At 47.2% G+C, this 24,452-nt stretch overlaps 1 protein-coding gene across 1 annotated transcript in view; it reads left to right on the forward strand.

The window, feature by feature from the left end:
* Window positions 1-24,452, forward strand: part of baiap2l1b (BAR/IMD domain containing adaptor protein 2 like 1b) — a 67,577-nt gene that overhangs the window by 15,511 nt on the left and 27,614 nt on the right. Inside the window, exons 4-6 of the mRNA XM_083648854.1 lie at window positions 9,186-9,247; window positions 13,065-13,136; window positions 14,924-15,058. Coding sequence (XP_083504980.1) covers window positions 9,186-9,247; window positions 13,065-13,136; window positions 14,924-15,058 — 269 coding nt within the window. The remainder of the gene's footprint in view (window positions 1-9,185; window positions 9,248-13,064; window positions 13,137-14,923; window positions 15,059-24,452) is intronic.

Raw genomic sequence — 24,452 nt, forward strand, 5'->3', positions numbered from 1 at the left:
CCGGACGGAGACTGAGCATGTGCAGTCAGTCTCCGCGCACTGCCTAGGGGGAAGCTGCTATCTATGAGCATGACAACAGCGGAGAGTTGTGAATATGAATAACTGTGAATAAAGAACCTGTACCAGCAAGAAGCCTCTGCCTCATGAAATATCAGGAACGCTACATTGGCGTCAGAAGTTTAAAACGGTGAATTACCTCCAGAATCGGCAAAAAAATGGTTAACAAGTTCCTGAAGAGAGAGAAGCAAAGACTCAAGCGGGAGGCGGGAAGAGAAAGAGCCGGGGCGGACTACCAAGCACCCGAGGAGAAAGAAGACGGGGTAGACGCGGCCGCTACCACAGAGATCCAGGCGGGGATAGCAGCAGCAAGCCTGGGGTTTGTGATGATAAAATCCGAACTAAACGGCGATATCCCCGTAGCCACGGAAGCTACCCCGCGGCTCAAAGAGGCTAGCAGATGGGCTAACGAGGCGGCGGAGAGAGCGGAAGAGCCGAGGCCGGTGAGAGTGAAGATCGAGCGGGTTGACAACACCGCTGTAGCAATGGAGGCTGTGCCACGGCCCGGTGAAGCTAGCCGGAGAACCGGAGACAAAGACGAGACACGGGTCGAGGAGACGAAGGACGGCGGGCGGCGAGGAAGAAAGGAAATCACCCCGCCAAAATTCAACGGTAAAGGCGAATGGGAGCCATATTGCACAATGTTCAACGTAGCAGCGGAAATGAATGGCTGGTCGAGGGGAGAGAGAGCCAGTCATCTGGTAATGTCACTCGAGGGTGAAGCTATAACATGTGTAGCAGCAATGGCAGACACCAAAGACTTAGACGTGGTAATGGCGGCCCTGAGGAGGCGTTTCGGACGATGCAAAGAAGAAGGCATTATGGTCGCAGAACTGTGTAACAGGCGTAGACGACCAGGGGAGTCGCTGCGGGCGCTAGCCACAGACATTGAGATCCTCAGCCGGCGTGTATACAGCCGGCTGCCGCCAGAAGCACTGGACGAGCTAGCCCGAAACTACTTCGTCCAGGCTATCGCGCCGCGAGGGCTACGAGAGCAAGTAATGCTGCAACGGCCAAAGACATTAGAAATAGCGCTAGAGCTGGCGTTTGAAAGAGAGACAGTAGAGGGCTGGACCATGAACAGCGAAGAGGGGAGAGCTGTCCCCGTAGCGAGAATGGCAGCGGAAAGCCCGATACAAGAAGAGCCAGCGTGGAAGACGGCTTTGGCAGAACAAGGCAACATGGTGAAAGAACTGTCCGAGTCAGTACAACAACTCAAAGAACAACTGCTCCGCAGAGCGACCCTGCAGCCCAACCCCGCTCGACAGCCCACCCAGCGGAACAACAGCTGGGCTAGAGGGAGCATGATCTGCTGGGGATGTGGGCGTCCCGGTCATCGGGATGCAGACTGCCCGCCGGAGAACGTGGAACCAGGGAAACGGTACGGGGCCCGTCCAGATGGGGCGAGACGGGTCTACGATGCCACAGTCCCCGTAGCCACAGCGTCGCAGGAGGGAGCCCACCGACAGCAACAGAGAGGTGGGGCTCCGCCGTGCCCCGAAGTAGACGACATCGCCGGAGCTGTCAACATGCAGAGCGGGCCGCGCGCGATGAACCGATGCCATGTTCCAGCCTACCTACAAGGGAGATACTGCGCCGCCCTGGTGGACACGGGGTGTACGGCGACGCTGGTGAACGTCAACATGATGCCCGAGGGGATGCGCCTGGAGCAGCCAGCAGCACAGCTGCTAAGAACAGTGTCCGGTGAGTTAATGCCAATGAGGGGGAGGGGACACGTAATGATAACAGTGGGGGGACAGACAGTGGACTTTCCGGTGTGGGTGGTAGAAATGGCGGGGCCTTGCATCCTGGGGGAAGACTACTTAACGATGAACAAATGCACAGTAGACCTAGGAAGAAGCACATTGACATTTGCAGAAGGAACGGTAGTCCAAATGAGCCAACCGCCCACCGTTCCAAGGGAACGGCCTAACGTTAACAACATCACCGTGTACCGCGTCACCGTAGAGCATGAACCCCACCTAGCAGACCCAACCCCCCCCCAAAACCACGCCCCTAGCCCACCTCCAAACACTTGCCCTCAGCCAATGCAACAGGCAGAGGGAGAGACAGAGAGGTTAGAAATGCTCAGGACACTACACCAACGTCAGAGCGAGGGGTTAGAACCACAACAGAGCGACGAACTGTGGAGAGTACTAGAAGAGTACAAAGACATTTTCGCGATGACGGACGATGAACTAGGCTGCACTCACCTGGTAGAACACCAAATAGACACTGAAGGGGCGCAGCCCATCAGATCATATCCCCGTCGAATTCCAGCAGCAAGAAGAGATATAGCGAACGAAGCTGTAGAAAACATGCTGAGGGCAGGGATCATCGAGCCGTCAGAGAGCCCATGGGCATCGGGAGTAGTGTTGGTAAAAAAGAAAAATAGCGCAAAGATGCGATTTTGCGTAGACTATAGAGGGCTGAACAAAGTGACAAAAAAAGACGCGTACCCGATGCCCGTCATCGAGGAGCTACTAGACATAGTGGGGGAGTCAGCCTGGTTCTCCTCCCTAGACCTCCGCAGTGGGTACTGGCAGGTGCCCCTCTGCGACGATGCCAAGCCAAAGACCGCCTTCCGTACCGAGAGAGGACTGTGGCAGTTTCGAGTACTCAGTTTCGGGCTGTGTAACGCACCCGCAACGTTCGAGCGGTTAATGGAGAAACTGCTGGGGGACATTCCCCAAACAGAATGCGTCGTATACTTAGATGACATCTTGACACACGGGGGCTCGTTTCAGGCAGCGGTGGGAGCATTACGAAAAGTCCTACAGAAAATAGCAGCGGCGGGTCTAAAGCTACACCCAGATAAGTGCCACTTCCTGAAGAAGAGGGTAGAGTTCTTGGGACATGGCATCGGCGAGGGGGGCATCCGCACTCTAGAGGAAAAAACACGGGCAGTCTCAGAATGGCCCACCCCCAGAGACAAAAGTGAACTCGAGAGCTTCGTAGGGTTAGCATCCTACTACAGGAAGTTTGTAAAAGGATTTTCTGACATCGCAGAGCCACTGTTCCGGCTTAAAGAAAAGAACACAGACTTCGACTGGACAGCAAAATGCCACCTAGCGTTCGAAACCCTCAAGAAAGCGCTGACCAAGACCCCCGTGCTTAGAGCACCAGACCCCGCACTGCCGTTCCTATTAGACACTGATGCCAGCAATGGAGGTATGGGGGCCGTGCTGTCCCAGGCAGGGCCGGAGGGGGAGCAGGTGGTGGGGTATTTCAGTAAGACGTTTGATAAGACAGAAAGAAACTACTGCGTCACACGCCGGGAGCTCCTAGCAGTCGTAGAAGCACTGAGACACTTTAGATACTACCTCCTGGGACAGCCTCAGTTCACCATACGGACCGACCACTCAGCGCTGCAGTGGTTGTGGTCCTTCTGGGAGCCGGAGGGACAGGTGTGCCGCTGGTTAGAGAGAATGGCGGACTATAACTTCACCATAGAGCACAGAGCAGGGAGACACCACGTAAATGCGGATGCCCTGTCACGACGACCCTGCGCGGAAAGGGGGTGTGTGTACTGTGAGAAGAGAGAGGGGAGAGAGAGGGAGCTCCAAGAAGACGCTAGAATCTGCCCTAACCACACGGGAGATGGGCCAGTGTGCAAGACACTGCGGATGGCAGAAGCAGCAGATTGGAAGGGCCACCAGGAAAACGACAGGGAGCTGTCACCAGTGCTGCAGTGGGTAGAAGCGGGCCAGAAGCCGCAATGGGAGGAGGTGGCGGGGGCCACCGACACAACCAAAGGGCTGTGGGCAGGGTTTGACACCCTGAGATTGAACAGTGGAGTGCTGATGAAGTGCTGGAAAGAGCCAGCAACGGGAGAAAACAAGTGGCGAAAAGTAGTGCCAACGACACTGAGAGATGAGGTGTGCAGGAGTTGCCATGGGACAGTAGGGGCGGGCCACTTTGGGGTGAGCAAAACCCTCCGTCGCATCAGACAAGGCTTTTATTGGGGGAGGATGAGGAGAGACGTACAGGACTTCTGTCGGCGCTGCGACCTCTGCGCGGCGTACAAAGGGCCATTAGACCAGTCTCGCGCCCCGCTCCAACAGCTAGCAGCAGGAGCCCCCATGGAGAGGGTAGGGGTAGACGTGATGGGGCCGTTTCCACGCTCAGAGAGTGGAAATCGATACGTCCTAGTAGCTATGGACTACTTTACAAAATGGCCAGAGGCATACGCGCTGCCCGACCAGGAGGCGGGGACGGTGGTCGACGCACTAGTCACAGGCATGTTCAGTAGGTTCGGAGCACCAGAGACCCTACACAGTGACCAAGGAAGAAACTTCGAGTCACGAGTGTTCGCCACCATGTGCGAGAAACTGAACATTAGAAAGACACGGACCACAGCATTGCACCCCCAGAGCGATGGCCTAGTAGAAAGATTCAATAGGACACTGAAAAAGCAGTTGGCCATCCTCACGGAGGAGCACCAGAGGGACTGGGACACGCACCTGCCTCTCATCCTCATGGCCTACAGATCCGCAACACACGAGTCCACCTCCTGCACACCCGCCCTGCTCATGTTAGGTCGAGAACTGCGGACACCAGCAGAAATGGCGTTCGGCAAGCCACCGGATGCACCGGACGCTCCCCCGGGGAGAGAGTATGCCAGGAGGCTACAAGATCGATTAGAGTCCGCTCACAACTTCGCTCGGACCCAGCTAGAGAAAGCGGGCATGAGACAAAAAAGGAACTATGATGTGAGGGCAAAGGGAAACCATTTCCAGGGGGGGGAGTTGGTATGGGTGTACACACCCCGGAGAAAAAAAGGGCGTAGCCCTAAACTGGACTGTCACTGGACAGGCCCATGCAGGGTGATGGAGAGAATGGGGGAGGTGGTGTACCGGGTGCAGATGCCACTTGGTGGCAAGAAGGTACTCCACAGGGACAGGTTGGCCCCATACCGGGGGGGGTGCACCCTTCCCCCAGATCTCGGCCGCCCAGCGGTTTCACTTAGACAGAGTGAAAGAAGGAATCGGTTTCCACAGAGAGGGGCGTCCGGCCATGACCGGGCGGGCCCCACTCAGAGACTTGAAGCACCAGAGACACTGCAGGTGGGGTCAGGCCCACCGGCAGGTTCACAGAGACTAACACGGCCACGGAGAGAGCCAAGGGCTCCAGGACATTTGAGCAACTTCGAGTTGTACTAAAAAAAAATAAAAAAAAAAAAAATAAAAAAAAAAAAAAATAAGGAGGAGATGGTGGTTGGAAGTGTTATAATGAAAAGTGGATGATGTGTATGGCATGAGATATTGTGGGGAGGAGATGTGGGAAAAGCCTGAGATGGAAATATAAGATGTGGTTAAAAAACAAAGAACTGTTAAAAAGAAAAAAAGATGCTGGGAGTGTTGGTACAGGGGAGGTGTGATGTGGTGTCAACGTGGGCGTTGACCTTATTGTTGGGCGGGGAGTATGTAGCGAATCAGCAGTACACACATAGTGGTGAGCAATGGTAGTGTCTCCACTACAGATAGGAACTGTGTGGGGGAGTGTTATGTTGGGGAGCACTATGCTGTGGGACCACTTCCGGACGGAGACTGAGCATGTGCAGTCAGTCTCCGCGCACTGCCTAGGGGGAAGCTGCTATCTATGAGCATGACAACAGCGGAGAGTTGTGAATATGAATAACTGTGAATAAAGAACCTGTACCAGCAAGAAGCCTCTGCCTCATGAAATATCAGGAACGCTACAATACATTTGTGTAGACACACAATGTTCCTCCATGTCTATCAGCCATCTGAGGGGTGTTTAAAAGGTTGCAAGTCAAGGACACACACACACACACACACACACACTAGAGAGCTGCACGGGCCTGAAATCTCGGCCCGAGCCCTCCCCGGCCCGTGACATGCAGACCCGTGCCCGATCCAGCCCGGATGAGTTATGAAATGAATTGGCCCGAGCCCGTTGCGAGGCCCGAAGCCAATATTACGATATAATGACACATATCTCTCCCTCTCTCTCTGTTCCTCAGCTGCGCGTGGCGCAGCAGTCCTCTGCAGCCTCTCTCTCTATTTGACTCTCTCTCTCTCTCTCTCTGTTTGGGAGCAGTCCGCTATATGGACGGACACGGCACATACGGCTTGTTTTGTTGTGTTTTACATACTCTGACACAGCACGCTGTCTGTCGCTGACTGAGCGGAAAGCTACATGACATGAGTATGACTGGCAGACTACGGTCACGTGAGGGTCTGTGTGACTGTGTGGCTGGGGGAGTGTCTGTGCACTCCTCCTCTTTGTCTGACTGTGCTGCTCTGCTGTGTAAAATCAAGCGAGTAATACAACATTATTTAATTTAATTATTGAAACAGGCCCAGCCCCGGCCCGGCCCGCACCTATTAATAAAAAAAAGAAAGAAAAAACAAGCCCGGCCTCTGCCCGTATTGGCAGGCCCAAGGGGCCTGCAAGGGTACCTTTGGGTTTGCAGCTCTCTAACACACACACACACACACACACACACACACACACACACACACACACACACACACAATTCAATCTGTAGCACTATCCAGGCCACAGACAATTATGTTAGAAAGTAACAGGCACAAGTCAGCTGAAGGCCATCTGGCCTGCAGTAGAGTTATTATTCTAAGTATTGCATGAAGCACAAAAAAGCCTAGTCCTTAAGTTCATTAAATCACTCATCTCAGAAAGGTTAAAGTCAAACTGAACCTGTTCGTCACGTGCATAATGAGTCCGTTTCAGACTGAAAACATAGTTTGTCTAAGATGACAGGTTGAGAGGCGGGTCATAGTATCATGTCGATGATTTTATTTGACAATTCTGGGGACTGGATTGGGCTTTGGCGATTCAGTGTGTTGTGGCGCTCCCCTCGGGAAGAGCCTTTTGACGGGAGGCTGAGTGGCTGAGTGGAGCTCAGCGACCCGCAGGCAGCCAGGTGCCTTCGTGTTGCCGAGCGGAGAGTGCAGCACGTCGGCCTGGAATCTCCGAAGTGCGACCCCTGACAACCAAGCTCTCTGATGCGCGCGCCATTATCGCTGCTATAACGATACGATATCCCTGGAATGCGCGTTTTAACGAGCCAGTTACATTTCTTTGCATTCTTAGAGATTATAGTTTTTGTTTTTTATCCATGTTTCTAACAATTGGCCAAGTTAGTAGTTAGTTTATGGGATAGGAATTCTGCCAGATGACAGGCACTAGGCGCCATTTTCGACTTCATTTTGGAAGAGAAAATTATCCAGAAATGAAGATTTGATTGACAGCTGCATGTCGTGATATGATTGGTTGAAATGGGGTAGAAATTTGATAGTACTGGGTGACGTCAGCAAACTGTAAATTACTGTTATCAATGAAATCTTGAAAAACGAACTTTTGATGTGAAAAAGTGTGAAAAACTAAAGAAATTAGATTGTTGTGATTTGTTTTGCATACATTATTAAATAGGTGCACTGCATACCCAGGTATTTGAACTAAAAGAAAAGAAAAGTCATTCTTGGGTTCAGCTCGACTTTAATAACATTTATAAGTAGTAGTTGTTGTTATTTCTGTTCTTAGAGTAAACTTGTATCATATAATGCTAATCTAGTGATGCCCCGCACAAGGGGCATTTCTTTTTCCTTCATGAGAAACATTTTAATGTAGAAAAAGGTTTTACCTGGGTATGTACCCAAAGTAAGAAGACTGGAGCACTCTTAGTCTGTACGTTCTTTTTATTTAGGGGCTGACTGACGTTTCGACAGGTGAACTGTCTTCCTCAGAGTCAAGAAGAACAATGAAAAGGGGGAGGTTTAAATACCCTCCTCCCCTGTGATGTCATTGACAGCCATTTTAAAAAAATAGATAAAGGTATATAGTAGAGAATAAAGTCGTGACATCTGTACAATTTAAGGACATGACATGAATATGTATAAGAAAGAAGTATTTACATAGTGGCAGTGTTTCACCAGAGGCAAATAGCCTATAGGTAGAAAGGGGAAACATTTTAATGTGAAATACCCAAGCAGCAGTAAAGAAGTACTGATGTTTGTTAGCATATTATATTGTTTTAATCAGCCACAAATAACTGACAGGATGCCATGTAACAGGCGGGACATAATTAGAAAATTAAATTATGAGTTCCACATGATGATGTGTCATAATCTTCATTTGATTGGCTTGGTAAGTAACATGCAGAGACAGGGGGCTGTAATATGTGGCCCCCTGCCATTAAGCTCTTTTTGATTAGCCCAACAGTAGGTGGTCCTGTTTGTCTGGTCCAGGGACATGTTCATTTACAGTAGGTGGTCCTGTTTGTCTGGTCCAGGGACATGTTCATTTACACTAGGTGGTCCTGTTTGTCTGGTCCAGGGACATGTTCATTTACAGTAGGTGGTCCTGTTTGTCTGGTCCAGGGACATGTTCATTTACACTAGGTGGTCCTGTTTGTCTGGTCCAGGGACATGTTCATTTACACTAGGTGGTCCTGTTTGTCTGGTCCAGGGACATGTTTATTCTCCTTTCGTTTCAAGGAACAGAACTCAGCTGCAGTTCAGAACGGTTGAGAAATAATTTGGTTCAGAGACATCTAGGGATGAAACGATAACCGGTTCAATGATAAACCGTGATCAAATTCCTTATGGTTAGTATTCATTTAAATCCCCATTAAAAGCGTGTTACTGTGATTACAGCGCTTTGAAAAACACAGTAAATACTGTCCATCATCCACTAAAGGTAGCAACAGACTCCCAGATGCAGGCACACAGCCTTGGTGAAATGGTTTCATTGAGTGTATCAGTATTTTTGGGTCTGAGTTTTCAATATAAAATCTTTCGAACATTTTCAGCACATTTTAACAATATCGCGATAATACAGAACTGTGATCATTTCGGTCACTATAATCGTGATTTGAAATTTTCATAGTGTTTCGTCTCTAGAGAGATCACTAGCGTTGGAGGTTTTGAATAGCACATTTAGCACAGATTCACTCATCCATATGCACATGTGCATTTTGGTCATCAATAGTCAGTCAATAGTGAGTTTCAGGCAACAGATAATACCAGTGGCCTATTTTTCATCAGAAGTTAACCTGTAGTCTCTCTCTCTCTCTCTCTCTCTCTCTCTCTCTTTCTCTCTCTCTCTCTCTCTCTCTCCCTCTCTCTCTCCCTCCCCCGCAGGCGTAGTGCTGATGGATATCTCGGAAGTCCACAGGAAGGTTCACCTTGAGCTAGAGGAAAATGTGAGTAGGCGATTGCGTATACGCGTGTGTTTGTATATGCGTATGCGTATGCAGCAGAGCCTGTCACCTATTTGCAAATCTGCTCGCCCTGTCTTTCTTTCACACTCCCTCTCTCTACCTGTTGCTCAATAGCTTTATTCACCAACCGCTATTCAGCCACACACACAGACACACCCACAGACACACACACACACACACACACACACACACACACACACACACACACACACACACACACACACACACACAGTCACAAGGAGCAGATTCATTAACAGTAGCAGCAGTCATTCTCTCGCTTCCTCCCACCTTCATCACTGCCCCACACCACCACCACCACCACCCCCCCCCCCCCTCTTCATCAGCTACAATAACATCAGGGACAGGCAGAGAACAACCCCCCTCCCCTCTTCATCAGCTACAATAACATCAGAGACAGGCAGAGAACAACCCCCCTCCCCTCTTCATCAGCTACAATAACATCAGAGACAGGCAGAGAACAACCCCCCCCCCCTCTTCATCAGCTACAATAACATCAGGGACAGGCAGAGAACAACCCCCCTCCCCTCTTCATCAGCTACAATAACATCAGGGACAGGCAGAGAACAACCCCCCTCCCCTCTTCATCAGCTACAATAACATCAGGGACAGGCAGAGAACAACCCCCCCCCCCCCTCTTCATCAGCTACAATAACATCAGAGACAGGCAGAGAACAACCCCTCCCCTCTTCATCAGCTACAATAACATCAGAGACAGGCAGAGAACAACCCCCCCCCCCCTCTTCATCAGCTACAATAACATCAGAGACAGGCAGAGAACAACCCCCCTCCCCTCTTCATCAGCTACAATAACATCAGAGACAGGCAGAGAACAACCCCCCTCCCCTCTTCATCAGCTACAATAACATCAGGGACAGGCAGAGAACAACCCCCCTCCCCTCTTCATCAGCTACAATAACATCAGGGACAGGCAGAGAACAACCCCCCCCCCTCTTCATCAGCTACAATAACATCAGAGACAGGCAGAGAACAACCCCCCCCCCCTCTTCATCAGCTACAATAACATCAGGGACAGGCAGAGAACAACCCCCCCCCCCCTTCATCAGCTACAATAACATCAGGGACAGGCAGAGAACAACCCCCCCCTTCATCAGCTACAATAACATCAGAGACAGGCAGAGAACAACCCCTCCCCTCTTCATCAGCTACAATAACATCAGAGACAGGCAGAGAACAACCCCCCCCCCCCCCTTCATCAGCTACAATAACATCAGAGACAGGCAGAGAACAACCCCCCCCCCCCCCTTCATCAGCTACAATAACATCAGGGACAGGCAGAGAACAACCCCCCCCCCCCCCTTCATCAGCTACAATAACATCAGAGACAGGCAGAGAACAACCCCTCCCCCTCTTCATCAGCTACAATAACATCAGAGACAGGCAGAGAACAACCCCTCCCCTCTTCATCAGCTACAATAACATCAGAGACAGGCAGAGAACAACCCCTCCCCTCTTCATCAGCTACAATAACATCAGAGACAGGCAGAGAACAACCCCTCCCCTCTTCATCAGCTACAATAACATCAGACAGGCAGAGAACAACCCCTCCCCTCTTCATCAGCTACAATAACATCAGACAGGCAGAGAACAACCCCCCTCCCCTCTTCATCAGCTACAATAACATCAGGGACAGGCAGAGAACAACCCCTCCCCTCTTCATCAGCTACAATAACATCAGGGACAGGCAGAGAACAACCCCCCTCCCCTCTTCATCAGCTACAATAACATCAGGGACAGGCAGAGAACAACCCCCCTCCCCTCTTCATCAGCTACAATAACATCAGGGACAGGCAGAGAACAACCCCCCTCCCCTCTTCATCAGCTACAATAACATCAGGGACAGGCAGAGAACAACCCCCCCCCCCTCTTCATCAGCTACAATAACATCAGGGACAGGCAGAGAACAACCCCCCTCCCCTCTTCATCAGCTACAATAACATCAGGGACAGGCAGAGAACAACCCCCCTCCCCTCTTCATCAGCTACAATAACATCAGGGACAGGCAGAGAACAACCCCCCCCCCTCTTCATCAGCTACAATAACATCAGGGACAGGCAGAGAACACCCCCCCCCCTCTTCATCAGCTACAATAACATCAGGGACAGGCAGAGAACAACCCCCCCCTCTTCATCAGCTACAATAACATCAGAGACAGGCAGAGAACACCCCCCCCCCCCCTCTTCATCAGCTACAATAACACCAGGGACAGGCAGAGAACAAAGAGTCTTGATGGGTGAAGAAAACAACAGGTTTGTGTGGGTGCACCTGCTAGGTTTTTCCGAGCTGTTTTACAGGGAAGGCGGACAGGCCTCAACATGCCCTGGAAAAACACCTGCTGGATGCTGCAGCCATAGGCATGTTAACACAGCAGTGCTGATAACAAGTCACCACACTTGACTTTTACTAGTTCCTAACATGGCAGCTACAAGGACTTGGTCTTACATACAATGGCACATGAGCTTTGTGATGGGGGGATAACAACTACTGTAGATACCATCTTGCAGTGGGATCACACCAGCTGCTATGTGACTTAAAATGAATGTGGGCCAGGGGTGTAAAGCACTGTGTGTGTGTGTGTGTGTGTGTGTGTGTGGGAAGGGGGGGGGGGGGGGGGGGGGCTGCATGTTTGATGCTATTGCGTTCGCTAAATCTGTATCTGTCCATGGACAGATATATATACATGTAAGTAAAAATCAAAAAGTTCCGTGATAGTTTCCTCTACAGTAGATATCAGGACTACATTTTGCCATGATCACACACACACACACACACACACACGCACACACACGCACACATACACGCACACACACATCTACACACACCTATACACACCTACACAGACGTTACAAGGTCAAAACAGTCGCGGCTGGTAAAAGTAGCCTGTATAAGGTGAACTTTGGGGCAGAAAAGTTGCTAGGCGCTCCCCTGCGCCAGTGTTGCTACCAGCGTTTGGTGTGGGTTGACTCGGTAATGGACTCCACTGGGTGAGTCACAATATCACTTCAGCTCAGAAAAAGAACCTTATGAGTGTGTGTGTGTGTGTGTGTGTGTGTGTGTGTGTGTGTGTGTGTGTGTGTGTGTGTGTGTGTGTGTGTGTGTGTGTGTGTGTGTGTGTGTGTGTGTGCGCGCGGGCGTGCGTGCGCGTGCGTGCATGCACATGGGCAGTACTGCGATTGTCTGTGTAGTCCTCTGTGTGTGTTCAGTGATTGGGTTTTGTAATTGTAATGTTGTTCTGGTGCATCAACTCTGGGACTTGATGGCCCGTGTGGGGACTTGATGGCCCGTGTGGGCGAGCGCTGCAACACCCTCCCACTAATGAGCGAGCTGCAAATAGAGAAAAGTCCGTGGGCATTCCTACACTTTGTTTCTGACTCATTCATAAGCATTGATTGGACGTGGCTCTCACCCCCGCCACACTTTGCACTGATACACACACACGCACGCACGCATGCGTGCACACACACACACACACACACGCACGCACGCACACGCGCACACACACACACACACACACGCAATGCGCGCGCACACACACACACACACACACACACACACACACACACACACACACACACACACACACACACACACACACACACACTAAATAATCACTTTCAATCACTCCCTTTGAGACTTCTCTTCCCTTTTTGCCTTGCCGTTGTGGAGCTGACAAACTTACTATAACACTCCTTCCCCCCGGCCAGCTCCTCATCACTTGTCTCTTGTTCTCTCTCTCCTCCATCCTCCTCCTCACCTGAAGTTTAAGAAGTTCCACAGAGACATCATAACCGAGCTGGAGAGGAAGACTGACATGGATGTCAAATACATGACAGTAAGTCATTACTGTGTACGTGTGTGTGTGTGTGTGTGTGTGTGTGTGTGTGTGTGTGTGTGTGTGTGTGTGTGTGTGTGTGTGTGTGTGTGCGTCCGTCCGTGTGTGTGTGTGTGTGTGTGTGTGTGTGTGTGTGTGTGTGTGTGTGTAAATTTGCATGTGTGTGAGTCACTCTGTGATTATAGCACTTTATCCCTCCCCCTAATAAGAAGACACACTTCCACATTACATCTCATCATCCTTGTTGGTTCTCATCACTGGTGTGTTGTCCATATGCATCTTCATTAGAAGGTACTGTACTGGCAGTGAGGGTGAAGCACAATATAGCCTGGTTAAAACCATCCTGATTCGTGATGTCACATCCTGTAGGCGACTCTGGATATAACTGTGTAAGCTAAAGGCTTAAATGTTAGATGTTAGATCATGGAGGAGTGAGATTGTTGAATGAGTCAGTTCTTTAATAGCTGCTCACTATAACTATAGCTGTGGCAGGGATCTATCATTGGGAACAAGATTGGAAATTACAATTTTACAGTGAAGAAAAGTAGCTGGAGATATACATGGCTTTACAAAGCCTTTATTGTCTGTGTTGAAAGTTTCCTTGTTTCTGTTTGAGTTTCATTGCCTCAGAACGGTACAGTAAAGATAGAACCACCCATAATGATGTCATAAGTGTTAGAACACGTGTCATATCAGACACACCGATAAAATGTCAGTTACAGTGAATAAAAGATTTATTATCATCAGAATCAGAATCCACATAACACAACATGGCATAACACAGTATCACACAGTATCTCCCTAAACGTAAAAAACAGTCAATACAATAAAATGCAATAAAATTAAATAAAATAGAATAAAATAGAATAAAATAGAATAAAATAGAATAAAATAGAATAAAATAGAATAAAATAAAATAGGGTCAATGGGATAGTAAAAGTAAGTAGAATTGTAGAATAGCATTCAATAAGTAGTTACAGTTACAATCTATGTACAGTACGTGTCTAATTGCAGTTATTGCACACTGGAATTAAATTAAATCAAATTGCACATTACGTGTGACGTAACTAAGCCACAGCTATCCAATCGGCTGACTCAGTCTCAGAGAGACTGGACAGGACTCAGTCTCAGAGAGACTGAGTCTCCAAAGTGTTCTTCTTAGTGAGGCATTAAAGAGTCCAATGGCCACAGGCAGGAATGATTTCCTGTGCCTCATATGGGCCTCATGACATATGTTTCGGAAATGTTTGATACTATGTGGCAAGTTTGGCAACCTTTATCCGTAAATCCTGAGAGAAAACGGCATTTGCATTTCTTCAGGAATATCTTTTTTGATAGGCCCATATTGCACATATGGGTTGGAAGCCTATGCAGGTTTGCCACCAAGACCATATTCATCAGTCAAGTTAAGTCAAGTCAAGTCAAGTTTATTTGTATAGCCCTAATTCACAAGCATGTCTCAGAAGGCTTCACAGAAAATATGTCTAGCTAATTCTAGCTGACACAACAGTAGCCAATTACAGTAGTACTAATAACACATTGAACAATCATATGATGGAGAAATATAGAAAATATAGAAATATGGAATAGAATGCTTTAGGGTAGAATGGGTGCCATGCTTTAGGATAGTGGGGAATAGTCAGATATCCACACCCTGAGCTGTCAATATCTACAGGTGATGCATTCCTTCACACTTTTTGGCCATGGATGGAATTTGCCCAGCAACATAGAGCCAGTCAATATCAGGTTGGTTTTCCACTCAGATGGCTCTGTCTGTCCTCCCCCAGGCCACGTTTAAGAGGTACCAGATGGAGCACAAGATGAAGCAGGAGTCTCTGGAGCGCTCCCAGTCCGACCTGAAGAAACTCCGGAGAAAGAGCCAGGGCAAGAACGCCAACAAGTATGAGAACAAGGAGAGTGAGGTGAGATGGGCACACGCACGCACGCACGCACGCACGCACACGCACACACACACACACACACACACACACACACACACACACAGTAGGGGTGGCTGTGGCTCAGGAGGCAGAGCTTTGGATAAAAGAGGTCTGTGGTTCGATCCCCGCCTCCTCCATTCCGCATGTCAAAGTGTCCTTGCTCGCGATGGCTGTGCCAGCACCCTGCGTGGTACAAGGTAGGCAGATTGTAAAGCGCGCTATATAGCTGCAGTCCATTTAGCATTAGCTCGTTCACACAGGCATGTTCACATAATGTGCAGACATTGTTATGGCTGGGTCATAACAACATATTCATGCATACTGAACCCTTGACACCTGAGACGAAGCATGTCAGTGGATGTAACATTAGTTGGGGACAGTGTGTGAAGTGTCTTGCCTGTGCACTCAGGCAGGAGCAGATGTGTTTGTTGTTAGGTTACTGGTCCGTTCCAGGAAAATACCTGTGAGCAGCCCTCCCCTCCCTGATGTCACCCCCCTCTGCCCACATGCACACCGACAAAAGGGACACGCACAACAAGCACAAATGTATTGACCAAAAACACAAAAAGGAGATGAACAAGCAAGATGCAAATGTGTTGCCAGACAGACGTGTCCTTAAACTTGGGGACAAATGCAGAACCTCCTCCTCACTAAATTGTTGCCAGTAACAACTGACCGTCGACAGTTGGGCAACAGTTTGGACCTCCTACTCGGTGGCCCCGTCCTGTGAAGTCAGTTAGCCACAGGCTTTGCCCGGCACGTTGAGCCTGCTTATGACCAGGCTTGTTTTTAGACCCGTGGAGAGTGAGGTTTGCTAGACTGCACTGAAAAGTAGCCCTGACAATGACCGCTGCTGAAATGAACAGCTCTCTCTCTCTTCTCTCTCTCTCAGACCCCCTTCTCACCAAACGCGATCAACTCGCATGTACTCGCACTCGCCCTGTCAAGCCCTGCCCCGCTGTTGCAGCTTGGTTGGCTGCCTTGCTGTATTTTTGTCTTCAATTGGTCTATTTCGATTTTGGCCTCTCCTCTCGTCTTGTCATTTGCGATGTCCTGACGCCAGGTTCTCCCAGCATGCTTTGCAAGGTAGTGAGCGACAGACGGCAGCGAGGGAAGGAGGGGCCATTTAGAAATCGAACAATTGAAGACGGAAATACAGCAAGGCAGCCAACCACGCTGTAGCAGTGGGGCAGGGCTGACCGGGCGATAGCGAGTATATCGCCCACATCATTCACTTGGCGGTGTGTCACTTCTTCTCTCCCACCCTGACACTCACAATCACACATGAACACATCCGCACAATACAAGCAGTACACATGTCATTATACACATGCCTTTATACTGGAGGATCCAGTCACACTGGCCCTGACACAGAAAGAAAGGAACCTCTCGCCCAATTTGTGTCTTTTCTCCTAATTTTGATCATTCGTCTTTTGATGATACAGATTCCTACATTCTCATGCAAAAACACTCAGTATTACAATTTACAAGTTGCCATTTGGCACTTTTGTCCAAAGCGGCACACAAGCAAGTCTCAATTATATAGACTATATTATCACAGCAGGCCCAGTTGAGTGTAATCACGATTCTGCATTGTGGGCGTGTTGCGTCATAGTTAATTGAAGCTGTTATTACAGCTAAACACCACACCCCAACCGTGAGCGGGCAAAATGAGATGTGGATGAGTTTCATCTCAAAACTAGAAAATCTTACATAACCTGCCCACTCTACCATTGATCCAGTCAGTGTGTGTGTGTGTGTGTGTGTGTGTGTGTGTGTGTGTGTGTGTGTGTGTGTGTGTGTGTGTGTGTGTGTGTGTGTGTGTGTGTGTAGGTGTGTGTGTGTGTGTGCAGAAGCGTCATGCCCATTGAAACTGAGGGGGCAGTTGCCCCCTCAGATTTTTTGAAAAAAAGAAATGAAGGGGGAAGTAAAATTCATGCTGTTAGTTATTATAGGTATAGTTTGCATAGCAAGTTAGTTGGCTATATTTGTACTACCATGCAGCTAAAGTTAGCATTGTAATGTTAGCCAGAGCTGTTATGGCAGTGAGCTGTTTTTACCACTACCACCACTGTCACAGGTAAATCCATTTGATGTCTCCAGGTCAAGATGCAGTTTTTTTAAATAATTTGCATTGTGGATACTGGATATAGTCTTTTTATGTGAATAACATTTTGGGTGAAGCAAGATTGAGCTATTTCAAGAAAAGTGGCAGCAGTGTAGAAGCTAGTGTGGAAGTGACTAAGCTAATAACCATAAAAGCACAATCACCAAAATCTCACCAAAAATAAATATACAGTATTTACCGTAATGAGAAAAGGAGCAAAATATTGATGGTTAAAACTTAATCATGATATCACAACACTCTAATCCCAATGATAATTTAAAATGAGATATTATAAATCTGGCCAACATTTTAGAAATAGCTAAATGGACGATTGATAGATAAATCAATCAATCATGAGTGGATTCAGCACACTTTATCTGGGCAGACTGATTGAATCATTGCAGATCTATTCAGACCTTAGGTCGCCACCAAAACTTTTCTGCTGGGGACCTTTGGTCGCTGCCGAATGTTTATCTCTAAATACATACAGTATTTACCCTAATGAGAAAAGGAGCAAAATATTGATGGTTAAAACCGAATAATGATATCACAACACTCTAATCCCTCTAAACTCTAATAAAAAAATTATAATTTAAAATGAGATCTTCCTCTAAATCTGGCTTCAAATGGCAAACATTTTAGAAATAGCTAAATGGACTGATTCAATCATGAGTGGATTCAGCACACTTTATCTGGGCAGACTGATTGAATCATTGCAGATCTATTCAGACCTTCGGTCGCCACTGACATTTTTTAGCTGGGGACCTTTGGTCGCCACCGAATGTCGCCCCCTCAGAATTTTGGTTTGCATGACGCCCCTGTGTGTGTGTGTGTGTGTGTGAGAGAGAGAAAGGATTGTGTATTCTGTCAACATGGTTTACCCTACCCTAGTCTGGCAGCAGCCAGGAACAACCCTCTGACACATACACGCGCACACTTGCTAGGGTTACAGTAAGAGAGGTAGAGGGCGACAAGGAAAATTCATTTTTTTTTTTACAACCTGGAGCTTATTTTCTGCTTGGTTTATGTTATCCTGGTCACCCAGAACAGATATCTCTGAATATAATTCAGTATAGTGCTAGAACGCACCGCGCAATGGCCTGGAACAGAGGCCGATGGAGCATGTGTTATCTGTGCATTTATGCCCTTTCAAAAGCACATTTTCTGCCACGCACCGGCTCATGTCCTTATTATATCATAGAGACAATGAGAAAATGAACGCTGTATTTACCTTGCTGGAGCCAGCGTGTCCACTCTGTCTCTGTCTGCTGTCCGTCACATTGGTAGAGATGGAAGCTCCTCAGTTTGTCATCTGCATAACGTTAGTCCAGCTCAAATAAATATGGGCGGCCATCGAATTCAGATGCACCATTCATATTCTCGAAATCAGATAAATATCCACAGTGTTTGTTTACTCCACGCAAAACATGGCAGCTTGAGCCACTGCTGCTGAACTCTCCAGACTCTCATGAGACTTGGTTACACAGTCCCTGGATGTGGAACCTATACTGTACAGTACCAGACAGCAGGCTGAGAGAGGTACATAGAGCAGCTCACATTTATGCCAATATCATATAATAAGGATATGAGCCGCTGCATGGCAGAAAATAAGCTATTTACAGGACATACAGTAAATGCGGATAACACATGCCCTATTGGGCTCTGTTCCACGCTGTTGTGCGGTGTGTTCTAGCTTTAAACTGAATCATTTTGAGAAATGTCTGTTCTGGGTGACCAGGAGAACCTAAACCAGGCTGACAATAAGGCCCAGGTTGTAAAAACAAAACAAAACAAAACACAGAATTCTCCTTTAAGAGGAATGACACATCATTTCCACTTGAGGTTTATGCCAGCTTTAACTGTCAACATTCCCTTTGTGGAAGTCCAGAGGATTGGCCTTGTTTTTCTTGATCGCAGAACGTGAGCGGCTCTCTGTGGCGCACGCACACACACACACACACACACACACACACACACACACACACACACACACACACACACACACACACACACACACACACACACACACACACACACACACACACACACACACACCCACACCCCCAATAAACAGTTTCTCATTGACTTTCTCCTGTTTTACTGACTTGAACTGCAGCGCTGCCTGTCATTCATGTCCACTGTGGTGAAACCAGCCCTGGGTGACTCCTCAGACATGATTACTTTATTACTTCATCCATGCACTCCAATTAGTCTTCCTGATTGAACTTGTGCTAAGCTTCATAACTGCTGAGATATTGTCTGACTCACTATCTCACTCTCTTCCTCTAACATTCACTTTTGTCTTGTTGCACCCCCCCCCCCTTTCTCTCTCTCTCTCTCTCTCTCTCCTCCCCATCTCTCTCTCTCTCTCTCTCTCTCTCTCTCTTCACGTCTGCCTCTCTGTCTCTTTCTGGCTCTGTCTCTTTTTCTCCTTTTCTTTCCCAACCGTTTTTCCTGCCTCTATGCTGTCTCTCTCTCTCCTTCACCTTGATTGATTGATTGATTGACTTTATTTGGTGATAAAAACAGGACATAAGACAACATATCACCGAGGATAAAAACACAATAAAGCCCGAAGGCTTATTTCCATTGTGGTCCCCATGGAAACAAGACAGACAACGTAAATACGTGTAACAAAGAAGTGCAAGTGGGAACATAATTTAAAACTAATACAACTCCATTAAAAGATAAATTACTAACTCAGTTTATAATTTACCAAAATAAAAAAATAAAAACTAGAACTAAACATATCAATCAATAAAATAAAAGACCAGCTATATCATAAATAAATAACCAATTCAAGAACTAAAAAAGACAGGATAAAACGGTTTAAAGTGCGGATGTTTGTAACCATTTTTTTAAGCCTTTCTTAAAAGTTCCCATCCTAGTACGAGTCAGAGTCTTCCGCCTGGCTCACGTATCTGATATAGGAAAGGTATTAGGAGTTGGACGGCCGACAGACAGACAGACAGACAGACAGAGACAGACAGACAGACAGACAGACAGAGACAGACAGACAGACAGACAGAGACAGACAGAGACAGACATACAGACAGCATGTCAGGGCCTAGAGACATGGGCTTACAGCAGCAGATGATACACCAGACAGACAGCAAAGAGGCTTCAAAGCTGCATGATCTGTCAGAGAGGAAAGACAGGATTAGAAAAGGCGATGGGAAGAGCTGTCACACCTGCCAGGCAACTGATGAAAAGAATCATCTGGAAAAAGAGCGCAGGGTTGACTCCCCATCTGCAGTGTGAACAAAGACTGAGCTGCGTGTATCAAGGCTCTTTCATGTCAAACACGGCAGGGGGTCCCACGGGTCCTTGAAATCCTTTCAAGTTTGTCCATTTGAGAAAAATATCAAGACCTTGAAACTGTTTGAAAATAGACATAAATAGGCATGGCTCATTGAAAGTGCTTGAATTTATATTTTGTGCAAGAATAAAAATTGAAGTAGATTTTTTTTTTTTACGTGTAACAGCACAGTTGATAATTGTTAACACATCCAAGCATCTCTCCTTTTTTTTTTATTGTCTGTGAGCTTCTGTAAAGCTGCTACTTCTCATTATAAAATGCTCAGTGTTGCAACAGTAATGCACCTTCATCCGTGTCTCAAACTAGGCCATGTTGGCTCCTTGAATTTGAGGGAATTTGGCCTGGAAAGCCCTTGGAAATTCTTTGAATTTAATGTTTAAGAAGGTGTGGCAACCCTGACAGGGAAAATCTGGTAATTTCTTTATAGAATATTGCATTTTTTCTGCCCCCCCCCCCCCCCCCCCTTTTTTTTCTGCCGCATCTCTCTGTTGCCATCCGTCTCTCTTTCTTACCTGTACTTCTGGGGATAAAGATGGGTTGTCCATAGCAACAGGTTTGCCGCAGTGTTGACAGATGTAACGTGATTAAGATGTGTGTGCGTGTGTGCGTGGAAAAAGTCATTTCACGACCTCTGTTTTCTCCTCCACTTGAACACCGCCCACTTCTTCAGTTCTGGAAAGGTGTCTTTTCTCTTAGCTAGTGGAGATGATTTGAAAGCCACACAGCATTACTCTGCTGTATTCATCGACTTGTTGTGCATTTATTTGTGAGCTCAATTCTCAACAAATCCAGATTTGTCCAAATTGGAGATAATTAAAGATGTTTGAAAATAATCGTGCTGGTTTCTTTCGAGCAGATCGGGAGGCAAGAGAACGAGTCCAAACCCCTCTCGCACCACTACCGTCTATCTATGCTGACCATCTGTCACAACTGCTCCAGATCTGATGAGTCAGCACATACTTAGCCCGTTAGTGGAATAAATCCTGTTGGGAGAAATAAAACGGGGATAAAAATCAAGTTTGAAGTCATTTAATCTCTCAAGACAGACTTTCAATTTGGAAGAAAATCTGTCGGTATGGTCGAAGAAAAAAATTATAGCGTTCCTAATAATAGCGCGAGCGGGCGGTAAAATTAGCATAAAGGGCGAGTTGAGTTCCGCTTTTTCCGGTTATTCAGGTATAGAGAGACAAAGTCCCTCCCCTTCCAGTCGGGCCCTATGCGAACCAGCCGCGGAAAAAATATGAAACGCGGTGAATGGATGAATGGTGACACGAGACAATAATTTTTTGATCCTGTTTGAATTGTGCCATGAGGTACACATACCACATACCACAACATACTGATGTTTGTCCCTTTTAAAAGGTAACTTTGCAAGTCAAGAAAGTCGCAGTTTGTCATAAAGCTGTGGTACTATAAGTTATAAGTTATATAAGGTTATATAAGTTATATAAGTCAGAAAGACTACACACAACCAGTCCCATAAGTGATGTCCCTCCCGCCATGCCATGTTGGTCTTGGTGTGACGTATATTATGAGAGATGTAGTTGATTGAGCTCTTTCATACAAAACTAAACGTTACGTTTGGGTTTTACGACAAACTGCGACTTTCTTGACATGCAAAGATACTGTATCTTTAAAATTGAGAATGGCACAATTCAAACAGGATCAAATAAGGTTTGGGCACACACATTCACTCACTCTCTCACACACACACACACACACACACACACACACACGCATGCACGCACGCACACACACACACACACACACACACACACACACACACACAGACACACAGACACACACACACACACACACACACACACACACACACACACACTCACAGTTACAGAGGGGACAGACTCATCTTTCTTTACAGAATAATCAAAAAATAAAACATAAAATAAAATAATAATAAAATAAAATAAAAATAAACAAGATAGAGAAACCAAATAATAGCTCTGGCGCTCTCTCTCCCCCTCTCTCTTTCTCTCTCTCCCCCTCCTCTATCTATCTATCGATCGCGTACTCTATCAGAATTAGAATTTTCCAGTTCATCTTTCTGATTTCTATGCTGCCTATTCTATGATCTGCGGCTTCACTCCTGTTTCATAGACAGACACTGATTCCTGTGTATCTGCTCCAGTGCCAGGCAGCCACAGCACAGGTTCCTCTGGCAGCAGGGTGCCTTTATGGGATGTCACAGGTGGACACAAAGCAAAGTGTGGGGCAGTGGAGAGGGCAGATGCAGAGGGAGGGGACACAGCCAAAGCTTTTACACTCAAATGACTCCATTTGTGGATATTGAAAGGGAGACAGTACTTCCGCCAAGCATGGCGAGTAAAGAGAGACGTTTTATTTACTAATGATTTGCATCTGCTTGTTTGTGGACATTATAACTACAAAGGTCAGCTGGTCATGATAACATGATGCACCTGAGAGTGTGACAGAGTGTGATATCATTTAGCAGAACAGAATAGTAGAAGAGTTTAATTTGAGGACCGTATGGCATCCAGACAGACAGACAGACAGACAGACATGTACACAGACTCACAGGACTGTTTGAACAAGGATATCTCTCAAAGATACTTAGCTAGAATAAGCTTTTTTCACTGAGATGAGGGAAAACACACACACACACACACACACACACACACACACACAGAAGCACACACATAATGTGAGATTATATATATGTTTTTAAGAGAGAGTTAAGCTGGAATTATGCTAGACATATGGACTGTCGCATCGAAATGAGAGACACAGAATCCTGACCAGAAAATATATATTTTTTATACTCTGTGCGGGTTTCTCCTCGTGGAAGTGACCGTTATTTTTGTGAAAACTCTACTTTGTCCGGCCAGCCGCGTCTGTGTAGTTAGAAAATTAGGGATGTGCACGGCCAGGCGAAAACTCTGTTTAAAGTCTGTCTGATGATTTGACAGCCCTCGCAGATTGGTCAGGTATAATTCAAGCTGTATGCTTCCCCCTCACTGCTGTTTGTGAAAAACAATGTCATAATGTAATAGTTTAGGGGGCACGGTGGCTCAGTGGTAGAGCTGTTGCCTCGCAGTCAGAAGGTCCTGAGTTCGATTCTCGCCTGGGACACTGTGGGCGCTGTGGTTGTGTTCCCCCCCATATCTTCAGTGCCTACTGCCCAGGTGGGGTATCTCGTCGTAAGGGCCTTTATGTCTGTGTGGAGTTTGCATGTTCTCCCCGTGCTCCCCCAGGGGGGTTCCTCCGTATATAACCCCCCCCCCCCATTAAAAACATGCAGAAGATCAGATCGTCATCGTCATCTGACCAGTGACGACAACATCCGAAGTCGGAAAGGACAAAGCCAGGATGGGTTAAATGCAGAGGACAAATTTCACCGGCCACCGTCAGCATGTGTGTGTTGTGGCCCTCCGTGCATGTGTTGATTGTAATCGTGTGACAATAAAGACGGGCTTGTCCGTCTGAAATCGTTTAGTCAAAACAAGCTGTATGCTTCCCCCTCACTGCTGTTTGTGAAAAACTATGTCATAATAATAATGTAATAGTTTAGTCAAAACAAGCTGTATGCTTCCCCCTCACTGCTGTTTGCCAAAAGCAATATAAGTAATGTAATAGTTTAGTCAAAGCAGATATGGCATGACTCCTCTTGGTCTGTCATACCCCCCAGACTGTTTCCCCTCCCCATGCACTTGCTCTGCCAACTCTGATTATGATTATGATGATGTCTACTCTTGTTTTCTTTCTAGGCTATAGTGTTAAAGTTGACTTTGGGCAGGTTGTTTTGTCTCTGCTGTGTTGTGCGTTACTCTCCATGTCACCCAGGGAGGAATTAGGTTTGGACTGAAAATTATCTTCCATGTGCTTAGAGCAATGCAATAGAGCTGAACAGTCACCTGACATTTCTTGCCCCGGAAGAAAGTTCCCCATTAATTTTCTCCGTATTTAGAAAAATC

Source organism: Poromitra crassiceps (assembly GCF_964638095.1).
Source record: "Poromitra crassiceps genome assembly, chromosome: 13".
Lineage (NCBI taxonomy): Eukaryota > Metazoa > Chordata > Actinopteri > Beryciformes > Melamphaidae > Poromitra > Poromitra crassiceps.